The sequence below is a fragment of the Pithys albifrons genome, chromosome 2, assembly GCF_047495875.1.
Source record: "Pithys albifrons albifrons isolate INPA30051 chromosome 2, PitAlb_v1, whole genome shotgun sequence".
Classification (NCBI taxonomy): Eukaryota; Metazoa; Chordata; class Aves; order Passeriformes; family Thamnophilidae; genus Pithys; species Pithys albifrons.
This window is the reverse complement of record NC_092459.1, coordinates 64,586,121-64,614,094: the sequence shown is the minus strand read 5'-3', so window position 1 is coordinate 64,614,094 and position 27,974 is coordinate 64,586,121. Positions and strand designations below refer to the sequence as shown.

The window sequence follows — 27,974 nt, the reverse complement described above, 5'->3', positions numbered from 1 at the left end:
TTAGGTTCTTGACTTTGACTTAGTGTCCATCTCCCTTTCCCCATCAGAGAGAGGCATTGCTTAGGGTGTCCAGGAGTATCTGAATCTCCCAGGTATCTGGTACTCCTTGTGAGCAGATGGATCTCAGAAAAAGAAAATGCATGTTGGCAGAATTTTCAGTGATTTTGTTTCTGCAGCCTGAGACTGTTGATTTGGAACTTCTTTCAATTAATCCAGTAGGAAGTTGTTAAGACCCAGAATCAAGGTTAGCATATAGACAAGGAGGAAAGTACCTTTCAAAATGTCACTTACAGACTAAAAGTGTTGTGTTCCCTGTTAATTTACATTCTTACATTCTGGAGTATTTGAATTGGTATCGAAAATCGAATTTCAAGAAATCTAATTTTAACATTGTTTGATCCACGAAGAGAGCAAAAGTGTCACAGTGGGCTAATTAAAATCTTCACAGAGAGTTTTGTATCTTATCAATAGCCTTATGCAGCATGTTCTGCAACAGCTGCTGTCAGTCAGAAAACACTGCTGCAAGTAGAGAAGTGGCTATATGGGCTCCTGGCATGTGAGCCAAGTCTTTCCTAAAACTGAAAAGTCTCTAACTAAGTCTCTTCATTATATTACAAAGAATTAACTGGAATAAAGCTAAAATCACAATAATCCCATAATAATGTAAATAATTATAGTAATATTGAATGTCTGACCTATATCATAGATCTCCTTGGATTGCTAAAAGGGTAGTATTTGTTATGAGTATCACATAAACTTGTACAATGTACTCTGTGAGATCATAATTTCACAAGTATTTATTCCAGTTGCAATGACAGCCAGAACAATTCCTACCTTTCTGCTTCCCCCTGTGCTGGGGCAGCTATGCAAGTAGAGGAATTTAGCTGGGTTAAAAATCTTTTGCATGTTTTGTGTTGCCTATAACTTGTGTGAGTTCCCCAGTCCAGGTCATGGCAAAATAGTTGAGGCAATTGAAATATGAGTGTGTCAGTATACAGGCAAGTATTAATATTATGGTGCTAGAAAGAAATATTCACGTAGCTGTACTGCCAATAATAACATACAGCTCTAGCAGAAGCCTTTCTCTAATTTAATTTCTCTTAATTTCTACTTCTGCAGAAAGGTATTTTCCAGTCTCTCCTGTACAAAAGGCAAGAATCTTCTAGTTACAGGCACCACTTACAGCCTGTTTGCTTAAGTAGAAGTTGTTTAGCTCCTGCTTTGCATATTCCTTCTTAATCTATAACATATTCTGCAATGCTATTCCAGGCCTGCAAGGTGTTGGAGAGCCATAAGGAAGAGGTAGCATGGTAATTTGCCTCTCACTCCAGACGCATCCTAATTCATAGAGGATCTTTAGTTTGCTTCCATCCCTGGGGTGCAAGATACTTTACTTCCTAGGAGGCAAAGGCTGGCTGGTTGGTTGCCAATTCAAGTGCATACTTTCTAGAAGTTGTTCTGTCTTTGCCTTCCAGGAAAGCAGTAAATTCCTCAGAATATTCTTTGGGTCAAGTTTGCACTGCACTGCTAGTAAATGACAGAAGCATGTGGCAACCTTTTTGGAATCAGCAATTGATTTTTAATCTTATGTAGAGTAGGATTTTGCAGTGTCTGTGGAAAATGAAAACTATTTCATTCTGTGATGGTGGAATTAAACACTGGTATTAATTGGTTAACATCTCACACACTTTGAAAACAGTATACATAGAAAGGTTCTCAGCTGACACAGAAAAATTACCCTTGAAAATCCAGGATATTTATCAACGCTCCTTGTGACTTCAATTTTTTTCCCATACTCAGTATTCACTTAAATGCAGTTATGGAGAACCATTGACTCCAATTTGAATACCAAGTGCACCTTTTCCTCTCAGGTAAACATGTAGGGTTAGGGGAGCCTTTTGGGAAGACTGTTGCTTTACCACAGGCAAGAACTGACTGTGCCAATGCCTCCTTGTGTTAGTTTTGTACAACTCCCTTAAATTGTGCCATGGTGCATCCATTTCTAAACTGTAATCTCAGGACTTTATCTGCTGCATGGGAAAGCTGTGAAACAACCTCCCTACCTGACCTGCTTTCTTTGAAGATTCTTCGTCTAAAGGCATAAATATGAATTAAATCTGCTGAGTTTTTTTACAATGTTCATTATGCTCCTGTTTTATACCTTGCCAGTATGCCTTCCAAAAAGTGGCTTGTATTTTACTGAAGTTTTATATGCTACTTTACCAGGTGTTATGCAAAGCTGTCTTGAGAGGTGATACCACTGAGTATGTCTACAGGAAAGTTAATTATAACTAAGTCTGAAAAAACATCATATATTAAACTATGCAATTTATTTGAAATCAATTATGTTTCTCAATTCTCTTTCATGTCTATTTTTGTACCTTTGTTCTAGTCTATGTTCGGATTTTTTGTTCTGGTTTTTTTTGGTGTCAGTTTGTTTTTTTGATTTTTATTTTTAATGGGGCCACTTCTAATCAAGTGTTCAAACAGACACTGATATTTGAACATTTGAACAAGACAGTGCTAGGCAAAATAAATACATTTCCCTTATTTCAGCAGACAGCACAGTCAGAATGCTCTTTTCATTAGACTCCAGATGAGGTTTTTTGTATCTTATTTGTAAGTAACAGCTTCTGAGAGATTTTGGTAAAAATCCATCACTGCAACCTGATGAATCACTGCTTTTCTTCAGCTGACAGTGAATAACTGTTACCAACTTTCCGTGAGTTACTTTATTAACAGATAATGTGGGGTAACTTTTAAGTGCTGATTTCATGTAGATGACTGCAACAATTCTGTACTAGGATATCAGAAGTAGTTCAGTATATGAATTGATGAGTTATTTTCTCCCGTCTTAACAAGCTGCCAGCCTGTCACTGGGTCTCTTGGCCTCTCAGCCTCTGAGCAGCTTGGTAATTCTTGAAATTTAATAGGAGTAGGACTATATTTAAGTATATTTGTAGATGCTTTACTTTGCACTCAGAAATTTTGTGTGTGTGTGTGTAAGACAATAATGTTAAGATTTTATGCTTTTTTAAAAAAATTATGAATATATTCTTCTTCAATTCATATTTTGATTTTCTATATGTGCAAAAATACAACCTGAAAATGCTTAAAATTTAGATTAATTCCAGACTTAGCACAAAAAGTCAGGAGGTGATTCAATTCTCTGTGTATCTCTGAAATTACTGGTTTATTTGTTCTGATTAAGTTAAATTATTTTCTGTCATCTTCACATTTTGCTACCTCATTGCTTGCCTGGTCTGTCAGATTGTGAATAATCATATTATTTAGCATAATGAAGCTTAGAGTGCTGTGGCATTTGCTTGACAAGTTTTAACCACATTGTTCTTTCATATTTTCTGTCTCTTATTCAGTTCTTTATAAGTTTGTCTTTGACCACCATAGACGTCATCACTGTCTATAACTATCTGAAGGGAAGTTACAGCCAGGTGGGTGTTGGTCTCTTCTCCCAGACAGTCAGCAATAGGACTAAGGGGCATGGGCTCAAGCTCTGCCAGGGGAAATTTAAGTTGGATATCAGAAAGAAGTTCTTTACAGAGAGAGTAATAAGGCATTGGAATGGCCTGCCCAGAATGGTGGTGGATTCACCATCCCTGGAGATTTTTAAACTGATATTGGATGTGGCACTGGGTGCCATGATCTAGTAAATGGACTGGAGTTGGACCAAGGGTTGGACTTGATGATCTTGGAGGTCTTTTCCAACCCAGTCGATTCTATGATTCTAGTGCAGCGTCAAATCTGTGTGATCTGTTTTTCTTGTGTCCCTATTGCAGCTCCTGTATGACTTCATCTCATCTTGGTAACTCTTGTAGTGGCAATAGCATAACTATGGGATCATATAAACACTTATGAGCTGTAGAAGTATGTGACAAGAACCCATAACCTTCTGGTTATCATCAAAAGTAGGCAACATCATTTGGGTAGCAATCAGATTGTATTTGCTGCCTCAGGGCTCCCATACGAAACACAGTCCTGATGCCTCTGAGGAGAGGAGCATTCAGCCTTCTCTGTATGATCGAAACTGTGCTTCAAGGGTCAGTATGGTGATGCTATTCATAAAGCAGCTCCTTGTCTATGTCTGAATTGTGTGAAGTGGCTCTAAATCCTGATCCCAGCTAAAAGTTTTATTCTCATCCGTGTGGAGTCTGTCAAATTTGAATTTCTGTACAGGTGAAAGAAAAGAGAAAAACAGGAAATAGGAAAGATGAAAACCACCACTTTTTTTAAAAGTTGGAAAAAAAATCAAATTAAAATTACAGGAAAAACTGTCTGAATTTTAAGGTACATATTTTATTTCTAATCTTTATTTCTGCTATTGTAATTATTAGAAGGTATTATGGTGATTATTTTTTAAAATGTAATGAAATTCCATGCAGCTTTCCAATCCTGTCAAAAGATGACAGAGTTTATAGGTCCAGTCACTTTGGATGAACTTGTACACTGTTATAAAGTTTTCCAGATGTTTCCATCAGAATTATATGAATAATTAGTTTCTTTGTTTCATGGCAGATACAAAAAAACAAAAAACCACCATTTTCACTTAATAGAAAATGAAATTTTTGGTCCCTTTTTGCTGGGTAGTATCCTTTTTTTTGTGTGAAATGAAACATTTTATTCAATGTGATAGAGTAGACTTCAGTAAATTTCAAATGTTTTAGTCACCTGTTTAAAATGACAATTTTGGAAAAAAGGGGCCTGTATTTTCTAGAAGTTTGAGTACCTTTCTCAGGGCTGAATAGGAATAGGTGCCTGGTAAAGTGCTGAAAACTAGGATGAGGTAGCTGAGAGGGGCAATGTGTTTCCAGGTAGAAACCAGCCTGTTTTTGTTTGTTTATTTTAATTTTGTAAAATCTGACATGTTCTCCAGACTGTTTTAAACTTGCCAGCCTGTCCCTTTGCAATGTATCAATGCTCTGTCAGAGCACTTCCAGCAAGTTTAACTTCAGTAGATGTATCAGCAAGCAGTACAGGAGCTCGAGTCAAGGTTGTTCTCCATGCGCACCACCTGTGTTTTGTATGCACACCTGAGCCTGATCCATGCAGCATGAAACAGTTTTCTGAGGTTGCCTGAGGCTTTGCAGATGCTGAAATCTGCCTTAGGTTTGTTGCCTATTGAAGGAGAGTGTGCAAAAAAAGGGGCTTAAGACAATGATGCATTTTTTGGAAACATGCTGCTTGATAAATTAATGAACAAGAAAGTTAATATAAATGGCCAGCTACATTCCAGTGTCTTGCTTTCTCTGTAAAGTATTCCTTTGCTCTGTCTTATGATGACACTCCCACACAGCTGCTAAAATACTCTTTTTGTTGCAGTGGTTAAAGGAAATTGCTGCAATTAATTTTGCTGTCTTTCTTCTCTTTGATGTGTCCTTAGAATTTCTTGGATAATTTTTTCAGAGATTGGGTTCCATTCAAAACCGGTCATGTAGGGGTGAAAAGAAAAGAAACTTTTGAGCTTCATTTATGTGTACTTGTGTTCCTGTTTTGATGTATGTACCAGCAAATGAAATGAATGCTAAACTATACGTATAAAACCTCTGCTACTCTTCTACAAGTGCAAGAGACAGAAATAAGACTTCTCCAGAAGCGAAAATGCTGAAGAAATAAAATGGATTCAGGTGCCTTGGTCTAGCTAGTTCTATTTCCTAGTGACTATAAAGAATGACCAGACCATGAACTCTGAGGTCATGCCGCATTTCTTGGGTACAGCACATTATGTTCTGAGTAAGTTCTATTTGTAGTCCTGAAGCAGTTTTAATCTCCTAGTTTGCTACACACTTGACAGTTTTTGATTCTTTTCCTTGGGTTGCAAAATAATTCTCTTTTCTGCTAGTTCCTACTAGTTCTCTGCTAGATGATACTGCAATGAATGCTAATTGGTTCAGTGGTGAGTGCAGTAGGTGCTGGGATGCAAAAGACTGCGGAGCAAATTCTTGGTGTCTTGGTCACTGGATTTTATGAAAGAAGTGTGGGAGAGCATGGCCGTCATCATGTGAAAGTTGTGGTAAAAAAAAGTGTTAAAATAAAAAGTAACACTTCTCAAGCTTCCACAAATGGGTGGAGATATAAATTGAAACAGTGAAACTTTAGTTCTTAAAGAATTAAACAGAAGTATTGGGAATAATCAAAAGTATAAACTCTGGATTTTAGGGACATTCAGAAAGAATAGTGCTAATAATCCTTAATTTCAGCTTCTAATTATTTCAGTAAATAACTAATGTTAGTTTAGGAGAGTGGCTGAAGCTGGCCATTGATTGTATTACCCTGCAAATCTAATTTTATCTCTTTTTTAAAGTGTTCTTGATTGTGTTATGATGACCTTTAAGTCTTTCATATAGGTCTCATAATTAAAGGGACAAAAAGGATAAAAAATGGAACAATGAAGATATTTTTACACTTTAACCTGGTTTTGTTCCCTTGCCATTCCAGTCCTGCCCTACATACTACCACTGGACTATGTGAGATACCTGCATTGCCTTTGTCCTCCCTGAGGTTTATCAGAACCTCTTCCTCTAGCAAGCTCTGTCTCCCACTGCTGTAGTGAAGGCCAGGCATGCGGTGTTGCCCAAGCCAGAACCAAGCAGGGCTCCATGTGATCCACCATCTTGCTTGCTGCTTTTGCTGATACTGTTAGGGTACTGTCCCATCCAATCAAGTGCATATAAAATTAGTAAGAGGGTGCAGTAAAAGCATGTAGGTGCACACTATAAAAGAGGAAAACAACTAGGAACCCTTTGATCTTTGGTTTTAAAATTCACCCCTATTAACTGCATTGAAGCAACCATTTGGAACTTGGCAGGATCATGCTGGGGTCCTTTAAAAAGCTGTGACACAGTCTACCTCAGTCTGCTTCCTTTTCCCCCCTCCAGTTTGCTTAAAAACTCTGATTGTTTAAAGAGATTGCTCAAAGGGTGATTGCTTAATGAGACCTTTTGCCTCAAATGATTCTTTTTTTTACAGCCACAAAACCATAACTTACATTCAGTTTAGGTTTTGATTGGAGCACAGTCTGGTACTTTAGTAAGGAGGTCAAACAAATGCTGAAAACCTCATAGTCTCTTGGATGCATCTGAACATACAAAAATTGCAAGCCACGCTAGACATGACCTCAAGTTTTCAGGCAGATTTACACGAAGCGTAAACCATCTTAGGAGGTTGGTGCACCCTGGCTGCCTGTCGCTCATATTTGATGCTCTTTCTTCTTTCCAGTTTACTTCATCGGTTGTCTGAACTCTTAAACCAGCAGAAGGGATCAGGAGTGTGGCAGCCCTGTGGGGGTGAGGAGGGGCAGGAGGGGAAAGAATGAAGTACGGAGGACAGCTTGTATTTATGAGCATGTCTTCTGAGTTCATAAAAGTCAGTCAAGAATGCATAACCAGCCACAGAAATTATTTTAGCTGGATGTGCTTTTGATGGAAAACATTTTGCATAGCTGTGACCTCTTAAAAAATGACAGATCCCAGTAACCCCCCCTCCAAACCATTGGCCTGAGTATTGGTATAAGTTTAATGTAATGTAATTAACTGTTGCAGAGGCAATAAATAAAAGATGTATTACTTCATGCTATCTATTTTAGTCAGCAGATAATAAATTTTGTGTAGTATCCTTCTTCACCTGTTCAGAGAACACCTTTCAAAAAAAGCCTCCACAGGCAGCTGATGTGCTGTTCCTACATTGAAAACCACAGGGGACAGCTGCTCTTGTTCCACCCTCACAGTGTTCTATACCTTTTACTGGCAAGCCTGAGAAATGGCACAGCTCTCAGTGGTAAAAGAACCATAAAGTAGCATCTCACTGTTGTCAAAGTGTACCTTGAGTCTCAGACATCCCAATTACAGTCCAGGGATGACTGATCATTAACATGCTTTAAAGAACTGCTGTATAGTACTGTAGGAACTTTGCATGTAATAATAAACATCTCTTTTTGTTGATTAGTTGAAGTGCTTTTTTTCTGTACAAAAAATATATGTATGTCTCCCTTCTTGCTCTACAAAACACCTATGATAAACTTTCACAAGCAAACTGGTAGGCAGCCTTCACTTGCAATAATTTTATACAGTAATAATTGCTGTTATAATTATTATGATTATCAGGATTTGTTCTTTTTTTAATAACTTCTAAAACTGCTTGTTTAGAGGTGAAAGAAAACTTAGACCTTTTTTTTTTTATATAGGCTCTTTCCTTTGCCTAGGTTAGAGAGTGGTTTAAGACCGAATAAGATTTAATTCTTGTATAATTCCCTGCATCCAGGTTTTCTGCTCACAGTCTAAACAATTTCCCCCGTCCAACTCTAACTTGGTAATGCTTTCTTTTTTTTTTTTTTATCTTTTACTCATTTGCAAGAAACAGAACTTGAACTTGAGCTCAAGGAGGCTTCTCCAAACCAAAGATTTTTGCAGCTGAAAGGATGAGAGAATATGCTGAGACACCTTTTTTCTATTCCTGCCTCCTCCTGAATGAGGCACTTAACCTCTCTGTGTTCTATCTATAAAATACATTTAATAATACTTAATGGTTTTACTGCCCTTTGAAAATGTAAAGTGTTATGTGAGTGCCAATTATTTTATTATGTTCCCTGATGGAAGGCCTCTATGTATTTGTGCTAACTGGTACTACTAATGCACTTTCTGGAATAATCTTTGGTTAGCAAAGTACAACAGTTGCAAAACCCTCCTGTGTTTAAGTGAAGCCAGACACAGTGACATATGACAGCACTCAGCTTCACTAAGTAAGTTTGTGTCCCAAGTCAGCCACAGGCTTGAGCTACAATATCACCCAGTTTGTTTTCTCTCCAGTCTGTGTCCATGCCTGAGAGAGCACAGTGAGGAACAAGTCTTGAGCTTTGGACACACAGGCTGATCATCCACCAGCAAAGGACAGGTCTTCTTCAATCAAATAAATCCTACAGAATAATTTGCTTGTGCTGCTGTTCAGGGAGAACTTGCCTTCCCCCAAATTCACAGGAACAGTGCACAGCTAAGGGCTGGCTCCCAGGCTGTGCGTTCCTGTAGACCCCTGGGTCTGCATGTGATCTTTCTGCCTAGAAGCCTTGCTAGCCAAGCTAGTGATATGCTGGAGAATTCTCATATTTCTCTCAAGCAAGGCATCAGTATTTCATAAAAATATGGTAAGGGTTTGTCAGCAGAAGAGAATGTGTGTATGATCAGTGGCAATTTTCTGTCATTATGACTGGAGTGATTCCATGGCCCTAAATCCAAACTGGGCTTGGTGCAAAGTATTGACTTGGAGTAGATCAACTACCACTTGGCTAACTCATTTACAACCATTCTCTGGCGTAGGAAATTTGAAATAGGACAGCATTTGATAGATCTGATATGTGCAGGGTGCACCTGGTCATAGTTTAGACTGGTATGTACCTAAGGAGTGAAGGAGAGCTTTCTGCACTGACCAAAGCATTGGCTAATTGGACAAGGAATGGCATCAGGAGGTTTTTAGACTCCTCATCCTGAAAAGGTACGGATTGGACAGATTTGTAAAAGTATTCACCGTTTGTGTTTGCAGAAAGCATTGAGTGAAGTCATGATAACTACATATTCCTGGAAAGCAGTTGAAATGTTTCTCATTTACCTGAGAAATGCATTTTGGAATCCGCATGGCACAACTTTTAAGTGGAAGCAGATCAGACCAGCTTACAGAAATGGGATCTGAAAAAAAAGTGGCAAATGTGACATCCCTGTAGCATCCTGTTCCGGGGACAGTGACAGGTAGGGAGTTTGGCTGGGGGGGTCCACATGCCAAACTGTAAGTCAGGTCTCGTTAGGCCAGTTCAAGGAGAATGGAAACCTCTGGTAGAGGAGAAGAGCAAAAGCTTGCTTGATCTTGACTTTCAGTACGAGTACAGACTGTGAAAGCAGGAACTCATCACCCTTCTGAATTTCTGGGTTTTGCTGAAAACCCCAAACATTCCTAACCTATATTAAGTTTGCGCCTGTAAATTGAATTGTTATTTTTCAGAAAGAAGTTTAAAACCATTTGAGCTGAAAATGGCAAATGTGAAGTTTAATTTTTAAAAGGAATTAACAGTAATTAAGTGCAAATGCTGTTCTCTCTGATCTCAACTCATTTAATTTCTGACAGACTGTTTACACTTAGATGAGACAGTGTGTAAGTCTGGTTTGGTGTTCTGCTACAGTATAATTATACAGGCAGGAAAAATAGAGAATTGTGAAAGAGCGGACCAAGTAGTTAGAGGCTCTTACAATTATGTCACTTGCTTTGTGTTTGCCTTTCAGACTTTCCTCCCCAGAACTCAGTAAATTGTAGCTAATCTTCTTCTGACCGCATTTACAGAAACAAAAGCAATATCCCTTTAAAAAAATTGAAATAACAAGACTACTCTTTTAGCAAAATATTTGGATTGAAAATGTTGAGGTTTAGAGATCTTTGTTCTTCAGTCTTCAAAATAGGTCTTGATTTAAAACACTGGTGGTGTGTAAACAATTAAACCAATATGTCCGTGTCATACTGTAAGTGGTCTCAGGAGGGAGAATTTAATAGAAGTGTCTTATAATTTTGGTCTGAAAAAATGTGAAAAGAATTAAGAATAAGTAGCATTATAGAAATAGCTGTGTGAATACTGAGGCTTAAGGAAAACAATCTTTATGATTCTCTGCTTCACTTGTCTTTGGACTCTCTTGCTCTGCTGTTGTGTACAGTCAAAAGGTGTGGGTTTTAACTACTTCCTAAACTAAGAGGTTTCAGGGCTCATCCTGAAGGGGTTGCAGAGGCTGACTTATCCATGCAACAAAACATCATCTTATGTGCTAGATAAATGCTTAGATGCAGACTCGCCACACTGCTTGAAGTGGAGAGGCTGGGCACCAAGCTCGTGGCTTTACAGCAAGCACAGATTTCACCACTTGATCTAATAGTGGTGACTGAGGTCTTGGTGCTCAAGTGTGCTTTAGGTTAGGAGGAATAGATGCTGGTTTTCCTCTTTCTGACTGTTTTTTGAGAACAGAACTTGCTGTAGGAATTATTTTGCTGTTTGCCTTTCATCGCCTTAGATATTTTTCTCTGTACAAACCTCTCTTAATTTGGTTGCTTAATGGATGGTTGCTAGCAATTAGATTGCAGCACCCAGGACTAGTTTTCTGCTGTCTTTGCCAGCCTAATTAGTGTTTTGTTCCAAATGTGTGGCCTATTATATGACCGCCGCAAAACTGAGGTACTGTATTGAATTGTAAATAACAGCATTTTTCTGTGACTGTTGCCATTTTACAAAACACTGAAGTAAATATGGAAAAAAACAGTGATCTGTCTGTGCAAATTTGAGACACACAAGGTGGGAGTGTTCTGATTTCCCACAACATTTTGGGATAGTATAATGTCTTATTTTTTGCAATAGGAGATATTATAAACCTTTCTGTTGCTATCAAGTTGAAGACTTTATAGGCAAGCAGTCAGGACATTTAGGAAAGAGATAGCCTTTGAAGTTCAGTAGTTAGGCATATGTCGTTCAGCTTATTCATAAGTTAGCTGGAAAAAAAGGGTCTGAATAATGGCGATAAAAATCATGGATGTTACTGGCTAATGTGATGAAGAGAAGTGCACACTGAAAAACTGGGCAGTCCTAGTCTCACTGTCTCTGAAAGAACATAGTTGAATGGAAAATTCTCTAAGAAGAACAGGATTGTTTCAAAGGTGAGCAGGAAAACTTTTATTTAAAGAGTAATTGAACGTACTAAAAAATTTGAAAAAGAGAAGTGAAATGATGACCTAAGGAATGATGGTATCTTCCAATAAAATAATTTGTTATACCAAGTGAAAGTCAGAGAGTATTTTTCACTTTTTCAGAACAACAGGAGATTATTATTTACCTAGTGTTAACTGAGAGTGTGAAACTTTGCAGTGGAGAGAACTATTTCTAGAGTATATAAAAAGTATCTGAAGTGCATTAATGCCTTCAGAAAGCAGCTGGAGAAACTTAGAGGGGAAAATGTTAAGGGATGTTAAGAGCAACAAGACCATCTTTGGCTCTGCAAGTCCAAACCACATACTTCTGGAGCCTGAGAAAATTTTCTGTAGAAGCATATGTTTCTCCTGCTGTGTTTTGCCATAAGCATATGGTATCAATTGCTGTTGTAAATGGGATACTTTGCTAGATGGAGCTTTGCTATTGCTTTTAAAACTATTTATTTCTTTTACTTTACTTTCCTTCACAGCATCTGGAGACAGAGTCTTTATTCTTTATGAAACAATGTTGTTTATTGTCTTGCAAAAATTGCCTGATATTTCTGTTTTATGTACCCATCATAGTAATTAAGACATACAGTATAAACATATAGGTTGGATTAGAGTTGGATCAGATGTAAAAAGAAGGTTTCTTTATAATTAGTTTTCACCTTTACATGACTAACTTTGAACAATCTGAACATACTGTAATTGTGTCTTATGAATATTAGCAGAAACTGCAAAATTATGATAGTGATCCTCAAACGGTAGTAAGAACTCACTCGAGGAATTACTGTTGTGGGATTGAATCTGCAATGATGCTGGATATCGGGTCTCAGAGAACAGTAATTATTAGAAAAATTGTTTATGATAAAACAGAAAACTACTTTTTTGGTCAAAAGTCAGTAAGGCAAATGATGAATTTACTAGTTTCACAATGATTGGTGTAATTTGACGTATATATCTACATATACATATTTGGTAGTGGTTATTTCAGAGGACTGCAGAGTTCAAAATGTATATTACAGTAGCAATAAATGAAAATCATCTGAGATTTATGTTGTTCCTTACTGCAGTCTAACAATTCGATGCATAAACCTCTTCTCAGGTTTGTAAGCTTCACTGAATACTACTGCCAGCAGTCCTTGTATTGTCTTTGGGCAGCTGTCAGGTTACAAGACATTTGCCCATACCTGTTGTAAATAGTTACTGCCTTCATTTTTTTTTAGGATGGTAGTATCATACAATTTTGGATTCCCAAATCTAAAGCCATCCTTAGAGAGTCATGCTTTAATAGCTTTTCTTCCATGGGCCTACTGCTGCTTTGCACCATCTTATTGTCTGAAAGAGAGAATGTATCATATTGGCACTGATGCAGCACATACTGCTGCTTTATATTAGAAAGGATAGTCAGTTTAGTTTAAAAATGACAGTTTTGTGGTTTATGTAGAACTGTACTTGCCATTTATTCCTACCTGAGTACTCTGAAAACCATTCTGGCTTTCAGAGGTCCAGATTTCCATATTCATACAGGAGTTTGTGGAACAATCATTGTATTCATTGTTGGCAATCACTTCAAAGGGCTGTTTATATTTATTTAAAAAAATTAGTCTAGCCATGGCTTTTATTCTGTAAGTGTCTTTCCCCTGTCAAGCATATAGATGAATGGATTAGTGGCAATCTAGAGGGTTTTGATTCCTCATAAAGGAATGCAATTGGTCAGTTTGGTTTAGGGATTCAGATGTAGGTTACATCCAAACCACAATTAATTAATTTATCAACAGTGAAGTGAATGTCTATCTTCTTCCTTAAACCAGAGTAATGAAAAATTTAGAATTAAAAAATACTTTTTAAATACTTTTCAAAACTTACCAGCATTAAAAGAACACTGATATTTGAGAATGCTGTGCACATCTACACATAATTTCAGCAACATTAAAGTGCAGCTTGCTCTAACTGATGAAGGGACTGATGATTTATTCCTGGGTTTTTTTAACCTTCCATGACATTATTCTAAATTAACTTACTTGCACAAGGCTATGTCTTAAAAATAATCATTAAATCTTGATTAATGTTTCTAACGATAGAAAATTCATGGAAGCTTAATAAGTTGCTCAGATAATAATTACTTTTGTTGTTAACAATGACCTTTCTTTTATAGTCTGACTTGGAGCAAGTTAAGCTTCCAGCATGGGCTTCTCTGTGTTATGTCATTACCCTTTGTAATGCTATTTTTATATTTGAATATTTACCCTTTGGTGTACTTTAACCTCTCTAGACTATTTAGCTTCACAGAGTAACTAAATTCCTCATATTCCTCACTAGAGGGCATATTTTTCAATGATTTATTAATTTTCATGTTTCTCTACTATTCTGTCCAACTTCTCATCTCACTTGAAGTGTAGTTACCAGATTCTGGTAACACTGAGATAATTTAATATTCGTATGCTCTCCCTGGCTTTTCATAAAGTTGATTGTCTTCATGAGGTGTAGCTCAAACTGGGCTGTTTTTTCTGTATAATTTCCAACTCTTCTTCTTAAATGCTACTGTATAATTATATCATAGCTTCATCTTGTAAATATGCTGAATGTTCTTGGTTTAAAATTTGTTTATGAGAAAGCTAGTGAGTGATTTATATTGCTTACATTGTCAACCTACTTTTGCATTTTTCCCACATGCCAATAGAATATCCTGTTTTTTTCATGTCATCATTAAAAAAATTGTGTAGGGTAAAGAAGTACACTTTATGTCCTTCCTTAAGAAACACTAAAGTTTAATTCATTATTACACTTTTGCTGTACTGGGATATATAATTTAAAATATTTTCGTTCAGTTAATGTGTTGCAAGACTTTACAAAATGAACTGTCTTACAGAAGTCAGTTTCAACCAAACTATTATTTCATAGAATCATAGAATGGTTTGGCTTGCAAGGGACTTGAAAGACCGTCTCGCTCCAACCTCCTACCATGAGCTGGGGCACTTTCCACTAGACCAGGTTGCTCAAAGTCCTGTCCAGCCTGGCCTTGAACACTTCAGAGATGGGGCATCCACAACTTCTCTGGGAAAGGTGTTTAGTTTTATCAACTAAACTAACTAGCTAATTTTATTTACAGCAAGATAATAAACTTATGTCACCTAAATAGCCATGAAGGCAATTTTTTAAGTTTGGTTGGTTTTTTTGTTGTTGTTGTTGTTTTTTGTTTTGTTTTTTTTTATGAATTACAGTTGATGTGTATTATTACTATACAGACTTTTAAACCTGCATTAATCAGAGTTTCTGTTAGCTCTTTTGTTATAAAACCCAAAGTAGGTATCAGGCTGACAGATCATTTAATTCTTTAAACTATGGACCCACAATCATTTTTCTTTTTGAAATTTTCTTAACTTCACTGAAATCAGAGTTAAAACAATAGATAATAATATTGTTGACCACTGCTCTTAGGACTTTTTAATGCAATGAATTCACATTCAACTACTTTAAAAGATGTTGGGTAGTATATTTCTATTTTCAGTGCAAGCCAACAAAATATCACTCCTCTACAATATTAGTTAGGTAATTTACTTGCTTTATTTTTTACTTTCTGTCTTTATATTTTGTGCAGATTACTTGGCCTCAGTGCATTCTGTAATTTCATATGTGGAGACGGAAAAAATAGAGCTAATAAAAAGGGTTTAAAAGGGGTTTGAGAATAAAGACAGAGATCGTAGAAAAGAAAACAAAGCATTTTGGTATCCAGAATATTGCAGAATGAGAAGAGTTTTACAGGAAACTGAATTGCCACTGTTGCAACAAGCTTGTTTTTTCTACAATCCAAACAATCTTTTGCAGGATAGATGCAGCCATGTGAAAGGATGGCAATATGACTGACTTGTAATGCACTGGTTGCAAACTTCAGACACCACACCTGGACATGTGTCCCTGCATTAGTGTGGGTGCTCTTCAACCACAGGAAAATACACTCCATTATTATGTATTGTTACACTAAGACAATGCTTAATTGGAAATGGAGGCGTTATTATTTGTTCTCTATGTATGGACAGTTTCTCTCTGCTGGTTTTGTTCAGGTGCTCTAACCAATGCTTTGTTGTTAAGAATGTTGCTCTTTTAAGTTTCAGCTCTATTGTTCAGGCTGTTTGGTGACTCAGGCAAATGACATTGCGTCAGTCTTTGAAGTCTGAAAATTGTGTTTGTTAATAAAGGAAAAATACAGGAAAAGGCAACTTCCCCCCCTCATTGTTACCACTTTTATGAAAACAGCAGGTAGTGCACCTGTCTAAATTCACTTCTAATGATTAGTAGGTGGGTTTTATTTCAGATGTGTCAGAGTTTCCTTTTTCTGAATGATTCTTTGTGAATTAGTTGATTACCTCTCTCAGGTATTTTCATTAAGAGTAATTATATCAACAACTGTTTTACCAAATATAGCAGTATTTTGTAAGTTATTGGGAGCTCTATGTTGTTTCTTCTCTACCTTTTTGTTATTAGAAAAATGTATTTCATAGCACAACACTTATCTATAAAAACTTGAGCTTTTTTGTTTCCTTTGTCTCAAGATAGTACTCCAGAGTATGTCAGGTATATTCCTCAAAACTGACTCAGTGTATGCCACTAGAGAGGACACAACACAGAAGGAAAATCCCTGCCATTTACTGGGCTGATAAGGTAGTTTACTTTGTAACCTGTACTCTGATGAGTCTGTAAATCCTTATAATTACTGAAAAAGAAAAATTATGGCAAAGTTGATATAATATGTTTCACTTATAACACTGAATAAAAGATATATAAGATCTATTTTAATGGAACTTCTACACATTTTATTTTAGGAAGTCCATTCTAATTTCAGGGAATTACTCATACAAGATTTAATAAATTGTATTGTACAATCTCTCCTTTGGTTAAATCTTTGGATTGAAGGTAATGTTCATGAAAAGTGAGAAACTCAAATAGAGAATAATACAATCTGTTCCATGAAATGAGCACAGGAGGGACCACTGTGCTTATGTTTCCATATCTATCTTCATCTATATTCTTTTGTTTTAATTCTTATTCGTTATAAGCAATCTCTTCACTTTGCATTCATTGTTTCCAGCCTTTAAATACAGACTTAGAGGGGTCACCTCCTTCTGCTGGCTGCTGTAATCCAATAGAAACACAAACAGATGTTTCATCAGTGAATTCTGATTGTGCAGTGATCAGCATTTGCTTCCTAGTTTATTTGAAATGCAGGATTGGGCCCTTGTCCACATGGGTAGAGCACTTGCAGTATGGTGAATTATTTGTGAGTCTGTAAAACTGCATTCCACCAGGAAAATTGGTCCAGGGTTAGCTGATTAGAGCTGTCATTTCATTTTGTAAGAGGTAGTTTTCCATTTTGCCTCCACTGTGCCAGAGGCAGTGTGGCACTGGAGTGGGCAGATGCCCCTTTCTGCAGTATGCACATGGCTGCCCAGGCCACTGGCAACAGGTGTGGGGATGGAGATACTGCACTGGCTCTTGCTCTGCTTTTGGCAAAGGCTACAGCCAGGACACAAACAGAGGGCTAGAAAGTGCTGTTCAATAGGATGGAATCACAGCAGACCTAGTAACAGACAAAATCAACCCAAATCAACCCAAAATGGAAAGAGTACACGTGTCTGGTTTATAGCTTGTTCGAGTTATTCAGCTTTAATGCACTTTTTAACCTGGTTATCTGAATAAGGTTGTTCCACTTACAAAACTGGAGTGTTTTCACCATCTCCTATTTGTTCTTTCAGGATTTGTGGATTTAACACTCCATGATCAGGTCCATCTACTGGAATGTGCCTGGTTAGAGATACTGATGATCGGCTTAGTCTGGCGCTCCATGGAACACCCAGGAAAGCTTTTATTTGCACCTAACCTGTTACTGGACAGGTCAGTCTACATGTTGCTGCGAATTATTTAAGTTAATTTATTGATACTGCAATCAAATTAATTTTTAGCTCATAATCACCTCAGCAATGCTACAATTGGACTGTGCATCATAAGTCAAGAAGGTTTATAGTAGGTGAGACTGCAAAAGGAATTCTGAAAAAGCTACAAATGCTCTGGAATGTGATGCTGGTCATTTATTGGACATGTTGCACATCTGAAATTTGTCTGCTGCTTAAAGTGCTTTCTTTCAAATGCAGCAGTAAATGCGTCCTATAATCTGTACTGTTTGTTGCAAAACTAATTAAAATTAAAATTAAATACTGAACACTAATCACTTTAATTCAGAAAATTATTTTTTCTTACCTAAAATCTTCCTAATTTTTCTTAGAATGGATTTATCCCGGCAACCAGCGAAAATTTTGGAAGAAAATCCGCATAGAGTCTTTATTGTGATCTTATTTATTTACAGAGAATACATAAAGTTTTGGATTTTTTTTCTCATAAAAACTAGAGTCAAATATGTCAAACACATACCTGCTTGCCTCCCTAAGCCTTTTCCAGCCACTCTTGATAATAAGCTCTAGGCATTACTGAAAATACGCATCTCTTCCATATAACAATATCCTGCGTTTTAGCTGTCAGTCTCCACAAAAAAAGCAGGAAGATTGATAATTGAAATCTTATTTTCTAGCTCTCTTAATGCAAATTCAAGTTTGGTTTTTCCTAGTCATGGGAAAAATGTCATGAAAATATTTCAGTTAAATTTTTCAAGCAAAGTTTGGATAGAGTCATCTTAGTTATTGGTACTCCTCTTAGTTGAAGAGTACTGCCCACATAGCAGAGTTGCCAGGAGAGAGCTTATGAGTGCACACTGATCACTTGAGGTTAGAGTTTGGCATCTTGTGCCAAACTGGAAGTGGTGGAAGAGCTGAGCTGAGGAGACAGAGGATACAGTGAGGCAGACATGAGCTGGGCAAGGTTCTGATGTCCTCATATAGCTGCAGGGACAGTGAGCTACAGCAGAGGGATGGCAACAGAAAGTCAAGGGCAGTGCCTTCAGCTACTGCAATGATTCGCTGTGTAATTGAAACAAAAATTCTTAATAGCAGAAAAACATCTTTTGATCAACTTGCTCTCTTAACTGTTGGGTACTGAGTTTTCATGGTTTTATTTGTGCAGTGTTAATCCTTTATTGCCCTGCCCTCTCTTTACAAGAAAATCAGGTTTACTCTTAGTATTTTAGTAAAATACAAATGATAATGTATAAAATGTAATATTTCATAGTAACAGAGAAGTATTTATTGTCTTAGGAAAAACACTATTCCATTTGTTTAAGCACAGGATCTGTGAGCTATGGAACTAGATATGTATAAAATACATTCTCATTTTATGTACAGAAAATATCTGCTTACCTAAATGTAAATATAGTTTTCACACACAAAAACCAACCCCCCCGCCCCACCCCTCCCCCCAAAAAAAATTAAAATAATTTTAAGTGCATGGAAGATGTGAAATTTACTACTCTAGGGAAATAAGTATGCTATTGAAAACTATTACAACCTGCAATATAACTTCCAAAGACCAAGATACCTTTTCACATTACATAATACACAGAGAAAAAAATGAAAATTGAAGAGAAAATTGTGAGAAAACATTTAAAAATTCAAGAGCAGGCATAGCCAGCATATAATTTTTCATATCTTAACTAAGAAAAAATAGCTAGGGAGACACTTGAAACTTTGTTCTTCCTCAACTTAAAATCGCCATGCCATGAGTAAAATGGAGTTTGAGCAGTTGATTCACAGAGTTTTAATTGAAATCTGTTGGATTAAAGAAAATAATTGCATGCAACTGGAACCACATATTACTTTAGGGCTCAAAATTCAATTAACTTCAAAGTAGGTTTTTTGTTTTCTGACTTTCAAGCAAGACTTTCTAAAAATGTGGGTCTATTACATCTTCTATTTTTCAAATAATAAGAAATATGTTTCTAAGTCATCATTTATTTGCCTCACTCTACTTGGTAGGGATATTTACGGAAAATAAAATAATACATTAGTTGACTCTGGGGAACAATGATATGCTAAACAGTTAAATAACTGTTGATTTACTAGTTAATTAGTGCTAACAATATTTTGATGTGCTAATTTGACATAGCCAAATTGCGTTTTGAGAATGTTACAGGCAAAAGTATGTTTGTCGGGTTTGAGAGGGCGGGGCAGACACTGGTTCGAAACCTTTTTAACCCAATGGAGTCCTTCCACTGCATCAAATATTTGGACAAATACCACAGTAGTACCAAAATTCATAGAATCATAGAACTATAGAATCACAGGATCACAGAATATGCTGAGTTGGAAGGAACCCACAAGGATCATTGAGTCCAATTCTTAGCCCTACACAGGACCATCCCCAAGAGTCACACCATGTGCCTGAGAGCGTTGCCCAAAAGGTTCTTGAACTCTGTGAGTCTTGGTGCTGTGACCATTTCCCTGGGGAGCCTGTTCCAGTGCCCAACCACTCTGTGGGTGAAGAACCCTTTTCTGATATCCATCCTAAACCTTCCCGGACAGAACTTAAGACCATTCCCTTGGGTCCTGTCATGGGTCACCACAGAGAAAAGATCAGTGCCTGCCCCTCCTCTTCCCCTCACAAGGAAGTGGTAACTGCAATGAGGTCTCCCCTCAGTCTCCCCTTCTCCAGGCTGAACACACCAAGTGCCCTCAGCTTTTCCTCATATGCCTTCCCCTCAGGGCCCTTCACCATCTTTGTTGCCCTCTGGATGCTCTCTAAGAGCTTAGTATCTTTTTTATACTATGGTGCCCAACACTGCACACAATATTCAAGGTGAGTCTGCCCCAGTGCAGAGCAGAATGGGACGATCCCCTCCCTGACTGGCTGGCAACGCTTTGCCTGATGCCCCCCAGGACATGGTTGGCCCTCCTGGCTGCCAGGGCACTGCTGACTCATATTGAACTTGCCATCGACCAGGACCCCCAGGTCCTTTTCTATGGGCACTACTTTTCAGCATCTCATTTCCCTGTCAGTACAAACATCCACGGCTGCTCCATCCCAGGTACAGAATCCAGCACAGAATCCTTGTTGAACTTCATGCAGTTGGTGATTTCCCAGCCCTCTAATCTTCTGAGGTCTCTCTGCAGGACCTCCCTGCCTTTTAGGGAGTTGGCAGCTCCTCCCAGTTTTGTGTCTTTGCAAACTTGTTCAGTTTCCCTTCAAGTCCTGCATCCAAATAATTTATGAAGATGTTGAAGAGCACAGGGCTCAAGATGAAGCCTTGTAGAATCTCACCAGTGACAGGTCTCCAGTCTGATGTCACCCCACTCACTATCACCCTCTGTGCTCAACCCATGAGCCAGTTGCTGAGCCACCATATGGTGTGTTTATCCAGCTGTGTACTGAACATTTTGTCCATCAGGATCCCGTGAGAGACAGTATTGAGAGCTTTACTGAAATCCAAAAAGATTACATCATCTGGCTTCCCTTGATCAAGTAGGTGGGCTACCTAGTCAGAAGGAAATCAGGTTGGATCAGAAGGACTTTTCTCTCATGAAGCTGTGCTGGCTCTGACCAATGACTACCTTGTCTTTCAGGTGTTTTTCACCACCTGCCAGAATAATCTTCTCCATAACTTTATCAGGCACTGAAATAAGACTGACAAGCCTGTAATTCTTGATGTTCTCATTCTTGCCTTTCTTGAAAATCAGAACTAGGTTCAACAGCTTCCCATCAGTGGGGACCTCTCTGGATTCTCAAGAACACACAAAACTCACTAAGAGGTTTTGAGAGATCAGCCAGCTCTTTGAGGATTCTTGGATGAATCCTGTCAGGCTCCATAGATTCATAGTGATCCATATAGAGCAGCAGACTCCACACAGTTTCAGAGTCGACTGGGAGTTGTCTATTCTCACAGCCATGGTCCTCCAGCTCAGGACACTGAGACCCCCTTGGTCTTTCATCCATGTTCAAGATAGAGGCAAACAAAGCATTAAACATCTCTGCCTTGTTTCTGTAAGGTGACCATACTCATCCTGTAATGGGCCAATGACATTTCTATACTGACTATTGCCATTAATGTATTTGAAAAAACCCCTTTTATTGTCCCTCACATTTCTGGCAGCTTCAACTCCATCTGAGCTTTGTTGTGATTTAAATAATGAAATAATCAGATTGAATGTCTACAATAATGAAAAAGATGAATGCTGTAGTATAATTTCCTTTCCACTGTTTTTCTCTCCTTACTCTTCAGCACATTCTTCACAGATTTCAGTGTTTTCATCCACTGCATTCTGTCCTGAATCCACAGCACATTTTCCCTGTTCCCTGATCTATGAGGTTAACAGCTTTTGCAAATATTAATTTAGCTGCTGCCTATAATCCTGTCACCAACTACAGATAGTAAAACACAGATCTGTCTCTGTGTTTTTTCTGTGTTTAGTGAAAATTCAGTGTTGTTAAAATGGAGCTTTACTATATTTTGTGTATGCCTTTATATCTCTATGGCCGTTCTGTGGCAGGCACCTGACTGACTTGGACATCCCTTTTATTTTTCACATTTAGGCTTCTCCTGATTCTAACAGAATCTTCTTGTCAAGAATCTTGGAAGATAGGTGGTCATTTGTATACATTTGTACGTAACTCTCAGGTCACATCAAATTTTATCAGGCAACTTTTTTATCTTTTGGCTAGATAAGTATAGTCTTGTCTTGTTAATATCCCTTTGAAATGCCATAGAAATAACCTTATAACTTTGCCCTTTTTTTGAATAAATTTGATTTTTCTTTTCCCTGCTCACTCCTCCTACCTGCATCATATTATACATATGCTTGTTTTTTCTCTGAAGATCTTTTAGAGACTGTCTTTTCTCATTCCATGAAAGTCTACTTGTTATATTTTCAAATATGTAGCTCTTAAATTCTCCTATGCAACAATTCCCACTTGGGAGACTCCATAAAAATATTTGTAAAGCAAACCTTTGCAATTAATTCTAAGTTCCTTCTTTCAATTTTGCTTACACGGGATCCAGGGCAAGATGCCCTGTGGGTGAATTCTCAATGTGGGATGATCCAGGAGCAGGGTGGGATCCAGGAAATGATGGCCTGTGGGTGGATTCTCAGTATGGGAAGCTGCCAGTATGTGTGGACTGCTGACTTCTGTATGGATGAATATCATCACATTATCTTTCTGCTTGCACTCTGCATTGTAATCAGACTGTATTTGGTGAAGCAATGCACCCTTTCCTATTCTGTTAAAGCACTATGCAAACATTTGAACCTTAGTTCAAAACTAGGAATTTTAACAGTCTGCCACTTACATATAACTTACATATAATGCACTCACTGTGCATTTTTACAGTGTACAGCTGATGCTGTTAAAAAAGCTCAAATGACAATAATTATAGATTAGAAAAACAGGCTCAATCAGGAAGTACAATGGCACACTCATAGTGCTTGCAATTAATGTACAGTACCTGATAAAATCAAAGAAAGTCCAGGATAAATATAAGTATTTCATATTTTGTTTTTAAAAATTAGTATATTGTATAAGGCAAATTTAGAAGTCAAGACTTGGTTTTCTAGTGGGACAAATCAGATGTTTCCTGTCTGGAGGGTTCCCAAGAAACTAGGCTTTAAAAATGTCATTAGTCTAGGGCTGAAATTTGTCAGGCCTCACAATAGGCTATTTATAATTTTGAAGAAAATGTATGGTTTTTTCAGGAATAAGAAAGTCATATTTTATTATATTTTTAAAGGATTTGTTGTATTCCGATATGATGCTAATCACAAGTTACTCAAAGACTTGAAACATAACTGTGGAGAAAGTCATGATAGAAATAGCTGAATTGCAGACTGAGGTGGATGACTTTTCACCTGAAACATTCTCAGTATCAGCAAAATGGGAAATGCAGTGCTGCATTTAAAAAGGTGCATGCAACTTCTGGTCATTATGCCTGGTGACCAGTGTAAGGAAACTGATGAGATGCCAGCTAAAGAAGAAAATTGGCTGAAGTGTGAATAAATATAACATAGTTATAGAGAGTCAACATGCATTTTGTAAGAGGAAGCCGTGAACACATTGAAGTCCTTTCAGAAAGTAACAAGCAAGTAGATAAGGGAGATCTTGTTGGATTGCCAAGAATTATTAAACAAGTTCCAAATTTTATGCAGACAAATGTGAACTAATGCATATACAAGAAGAACAATCCTAATCTTCCTAAACTGCATTTTGAGTTGATCTTTCCATCTCACTGTTATATAGTAATTAGTTCTGTGAAACCAGCAGTTCTTTACTTTAGAGCAGTTTTAGAGACAGCAGTATTTCTTCCTCCCAAGAATCATTGCAACAGGAAATGGAAGAATTGTTATTCCTCTGTTTAATTCTGTGCTGCATCTCTACTTGGAAAATTGTGCCTTTCTGATTATCCTTAACAGGAATACTGAAAGAATAGAAGAGATACCCAGAGCTGTTGCATAGGCAATCAAAGAGAGATACAGCTTTTCTACAAAGAATAAGTAAATTGACTTCTCTGCCTGTGATGCTCATTAGAAGGGGAAAAAAACAGAGTTGATAGGATTTGCATAAAGTCATAAGCATGTTGAAAAGATGTGTGGTAATCCACAAGTTATTGTCCTTTTCAGCCTAGGACTGGAGGTAGTCACTTGGAATCAGCAGATCCAAATGCCCATATCCTTAACCCAAAGCTAAATATACCTTTGGTAGAGACAATATGACTGTCCTTGCATTCTTTTCTAATGTTATTTTTTTTATCATGACTGTAAAAAATGTCTTGCAGCAAAAAGTCTGTCTAGGGACTTTTAAAATTTCAGTAAAATGTGGTCAGTGTTTCCATGTTTCTATCAGGTTATTTCCTTCATTTTATGGAGAAAGCCGGCCTCTTTTTCAGGGTTGTTTTAATTTGGAAATTTATTATCCTCTTCCAGTGCTTGATGAGAATATTCATTCTTTCTAAATAAAAACTGAAGAATTTTCTTTTTACTGAGTTTCATACTGAGCAACAGCAGGAGGCCTCTTTAAACTGCTGCTAGCACAAATAGCAAAAAGACTTACAGCATTCCCTGTATGACAGGATGGCTGATAATTTATTGCTTTCGTGGCTACTTTTTCCAAAAGTCTCTCACTACATCTGAAAAGAATTTTTAAAGTTATTTATGCAGATGTTTTGATACACAGAAAATTAGATACAGTAGAAGAACATCCAGATGAAATCTGAGTAGGTTTTGCTAATTCTTCAACTTGTAAAATGCTCCAAATGTCTGAGAGCATCACACTTGTCTGATACTTGAGTAAATGCACAATATTTCATTTGGTACTATGTAATTATAGACACATTAATTACCTTTGACTTATTAGAAAAAAGGAAACAAAGTGATCACAGGTGCTCGATTCAGAATGCTTCTTCAGTGACCTTCTGATGTATTTATTTCAAAGGGGAAAAACCCATAGACAATAAATATATCCAAATTTGCAATTCAAAATAAGATAGAAAACCAATTGTACATCTTTATTAGTAGTAGATTCCATCCTGAAAACCTAACTCAAACAATCATCATCAGGCTACTTACTTGATAGAGCTGAACAGATTAACTTGTGGAGATAGGAAATCTCTTGAAATATTTAAATTTCTCTTTCATCTTTCACTTTATGGTTGGATTTTGAGATGTATTATTATACTGTAGACCTTACAGAATGAAAAGAAAAATTAAAAGAGACAGAATTATAAATATTAAAAGAATGAAAAATGTATGTCTCTTTATTGTGAATCAGTCTTTACTGTACCTTTGAGTGAAATTCAAAGACTGCCCAATTCTGTATCTCAAACAACCTAAATGTAAATCAGGAAGACAATTCCAGAGTCTGGGAAGGTGCTGGGTAATGCTTAAAGTGACAAACCTTAAAAAAAAAAAAAAAAAAAAAAAGAAGGAAAGTCCCCTCTAATTATGATCTTCTCAATTTTCTGCTCACAGAAAAGGATCCACTGGGGGATTTGTAGGCATAGGACAGAAGTTTTCAGAGAAAATGAAATAATTTCTGGATTCAAGATAGTCCCTACTCAAATTATAAGACTGCTTCTTCATCTAGTCACTCTGACCTCAGAAGCTCAGGCCCCAGTTCTAGGTCACATTGTATTGTGATGCTGTTTAATCCCAATATTAAACTTTGCATTTCTGATATGAAGAGAATTTTGAAATATTTTTTGGCTCTATGGTGATTCAGATTGAATATAAATTAAACTGAAAAAGGCCTTCCTGATATTCAGAATAACTTTTCTTCAGCCAATTACTGTAGCTTCATTTTTCCCAAATGGAGAGCCTTCATAATAATGTTCTAATCTAAATGTATCAAATATTACCAAAAAATAATCAGTTTTCTTAGAAATATTATTATAGCAGCATTTGAAAGATTTTTTATTATTAGATTTATTAGATTTTTTATTATTTTATATAATATTCTACAAATAAAAAAATTTTTTTAAAGGTACTTAGAAGTGAATTGTCTGTATGTTTCAAACCTGAATCACCACTGCTCAAATGTGTAGTGTAATTTTCTTACTCTGTCTGCCTAGGTGGATGATCCTCTGTTGATCCAGTCAGAAAAGACACTTGGCTGACTACCTGGCTCTGAGGCCAAGTGCCAAAAACATGAAAGCCCAGGTGGTCCAGTCCACTGGGGCAGCTGAGGAGAAAAGGCTTGAGGCAGAATGGACAGATCCTCCAGGTCAGGAGCTGGTTGCATAGCTGATGTCAAAAATGGGGATTCAATGATTTTATTCATGCAACCTACTCCGAGAATCAAGGATGTCTAGGAAGAGATAGGATAGCATCATAAAGTGGGGCATAAGCATAATTTTCACAGGCTGAACAACCTGGTGAGGGAGCTTTAAACCAGGATGATGTGGACAGGAGGGACATAATCAAGAAAATGTATTAGTAGTAAACCTCCCTAAGTGTGTGCATGCACATAAATACAACAGGACAACATGATGGGGGAAGCTCTGTAATTTTGGGGGGAATTCAGCAAAATTTGGTGCTCTTTGAGTCGCCAATGCTCCCCTCCCAGACTGTATTAGGATAGCCATTAGCAGCAGCTAGAGGTAGGTGATACTTTCTCACTGCTCAGCCTTGCTGGTTTAAATTTGGAGTGCTATGTGCAATTCTGGGCTACCCAGTACAAGACAGACATGCACATACTGGAGCGATGCTAGTGAAGGGTCACAAAAATGGTTAATGGACTGGAACATCTGTGATACAAGCAGAGGTTGAGAAGACTCAGGTCTGATCAATGTGTATAAATACCTGACGGAGGAGGGAGGTAAAGAAAAGAATGGAAGATTCATCTCAGTGACAGAAGAGGTTTTGGAGTATCAGTCCTTAAAGATATTAGAACCCAATAAGATATGGGCCTAAGCAGGGCCATTGTACTAGATGATTTCCAGACAACCTACCAGTATTAGCAACTGTGGTGTTCTGTGACTATCTCTAGGTGAAAATCACATTAAATCAGATTTTTAGTTCCTTTTTTTTAAATCAATATCTATTAACAGAACCAGTGTATATAGAATACTTTAATATATATAAATGTGTATAAATGTATATAAAGGTCATCTATTTTTTTGAAATCTGTGCACAAGACATAGTATTCTCCTTCTGTGTCAGAGCACAAGCATTTGAGATAACTCTATGAATGTCCTCCCTTCTAATTGGGGATGTGAAAGTTGACTGTCTAACTTTCTCTCAATGTTTCCTAACCTGCCTTTAGGCTTAGGAACATATCCTGTGACAAGCATTGTCTAGGGACTTCCTTACCTAGTTACTAGGTCCATTTGTGAAGATGATATTCTTTCTTTGAGTCTTGTGAATCTCATCTGTTCTTGGCAGTCCCTTGTCATCAAATAAAATATCATGGTAAAACAAGACAGAGAAATAGCAAATACACAGTCAGGCTTTGTTTTGATGGGTGCATCTGTCTTACTTGGGCTTTTCGCTTTGAATGAAAAGTTTGAGAACATCCATTGAGTCCTTGAGTCCCTGTTCCCTTCACCTAAGCACCCTTCACTATTAATTTTCACTTGATCCTGGGCTTCTGTAAAAGACATTTCTGATATCTAGGCTTTTCTTAACACTTAAATAAAAACTAGGTTCTTATTTCTACAGACAGTGGAGCAGCTCTGGTACTGCTACCACTACCAGTGGTAGTGTAGGCAGCAAGGCAAGGGGAGGGATTATCTTGGTTTTGCTTGTCACTCATTAGACCATATCTGGAATACTGCATCCAGCTTTGTGCTACTTATTAAAGGAAAGATATTGATAAACTTTAGTAAACAC

The 27,974-nt window shown here is 37.3% G+C and overlaps 1 protein-coding gene across 1 annotated transcript in view; it reads left to right on the top strand.

The window, feature by feature from the left end:
* The window catches only part of ESR1 (estrogen receptor 1), a 172,614-nt gene that overhangs the window by 129,506 nt on the left and 15,134 nt on the right, over positions 1-27,974 (top strand). The window contains exon 6 of the mRNA XM_071549314.1: positions 17,475-17,613. Within this exon, the coding sequence (XP_071405415.1) occupies positions 17,475-17,613 (139 nt within the window). The remainder of the gene's footprint in view (positions 1-17,474; positions 17,614-27,974) is intronic.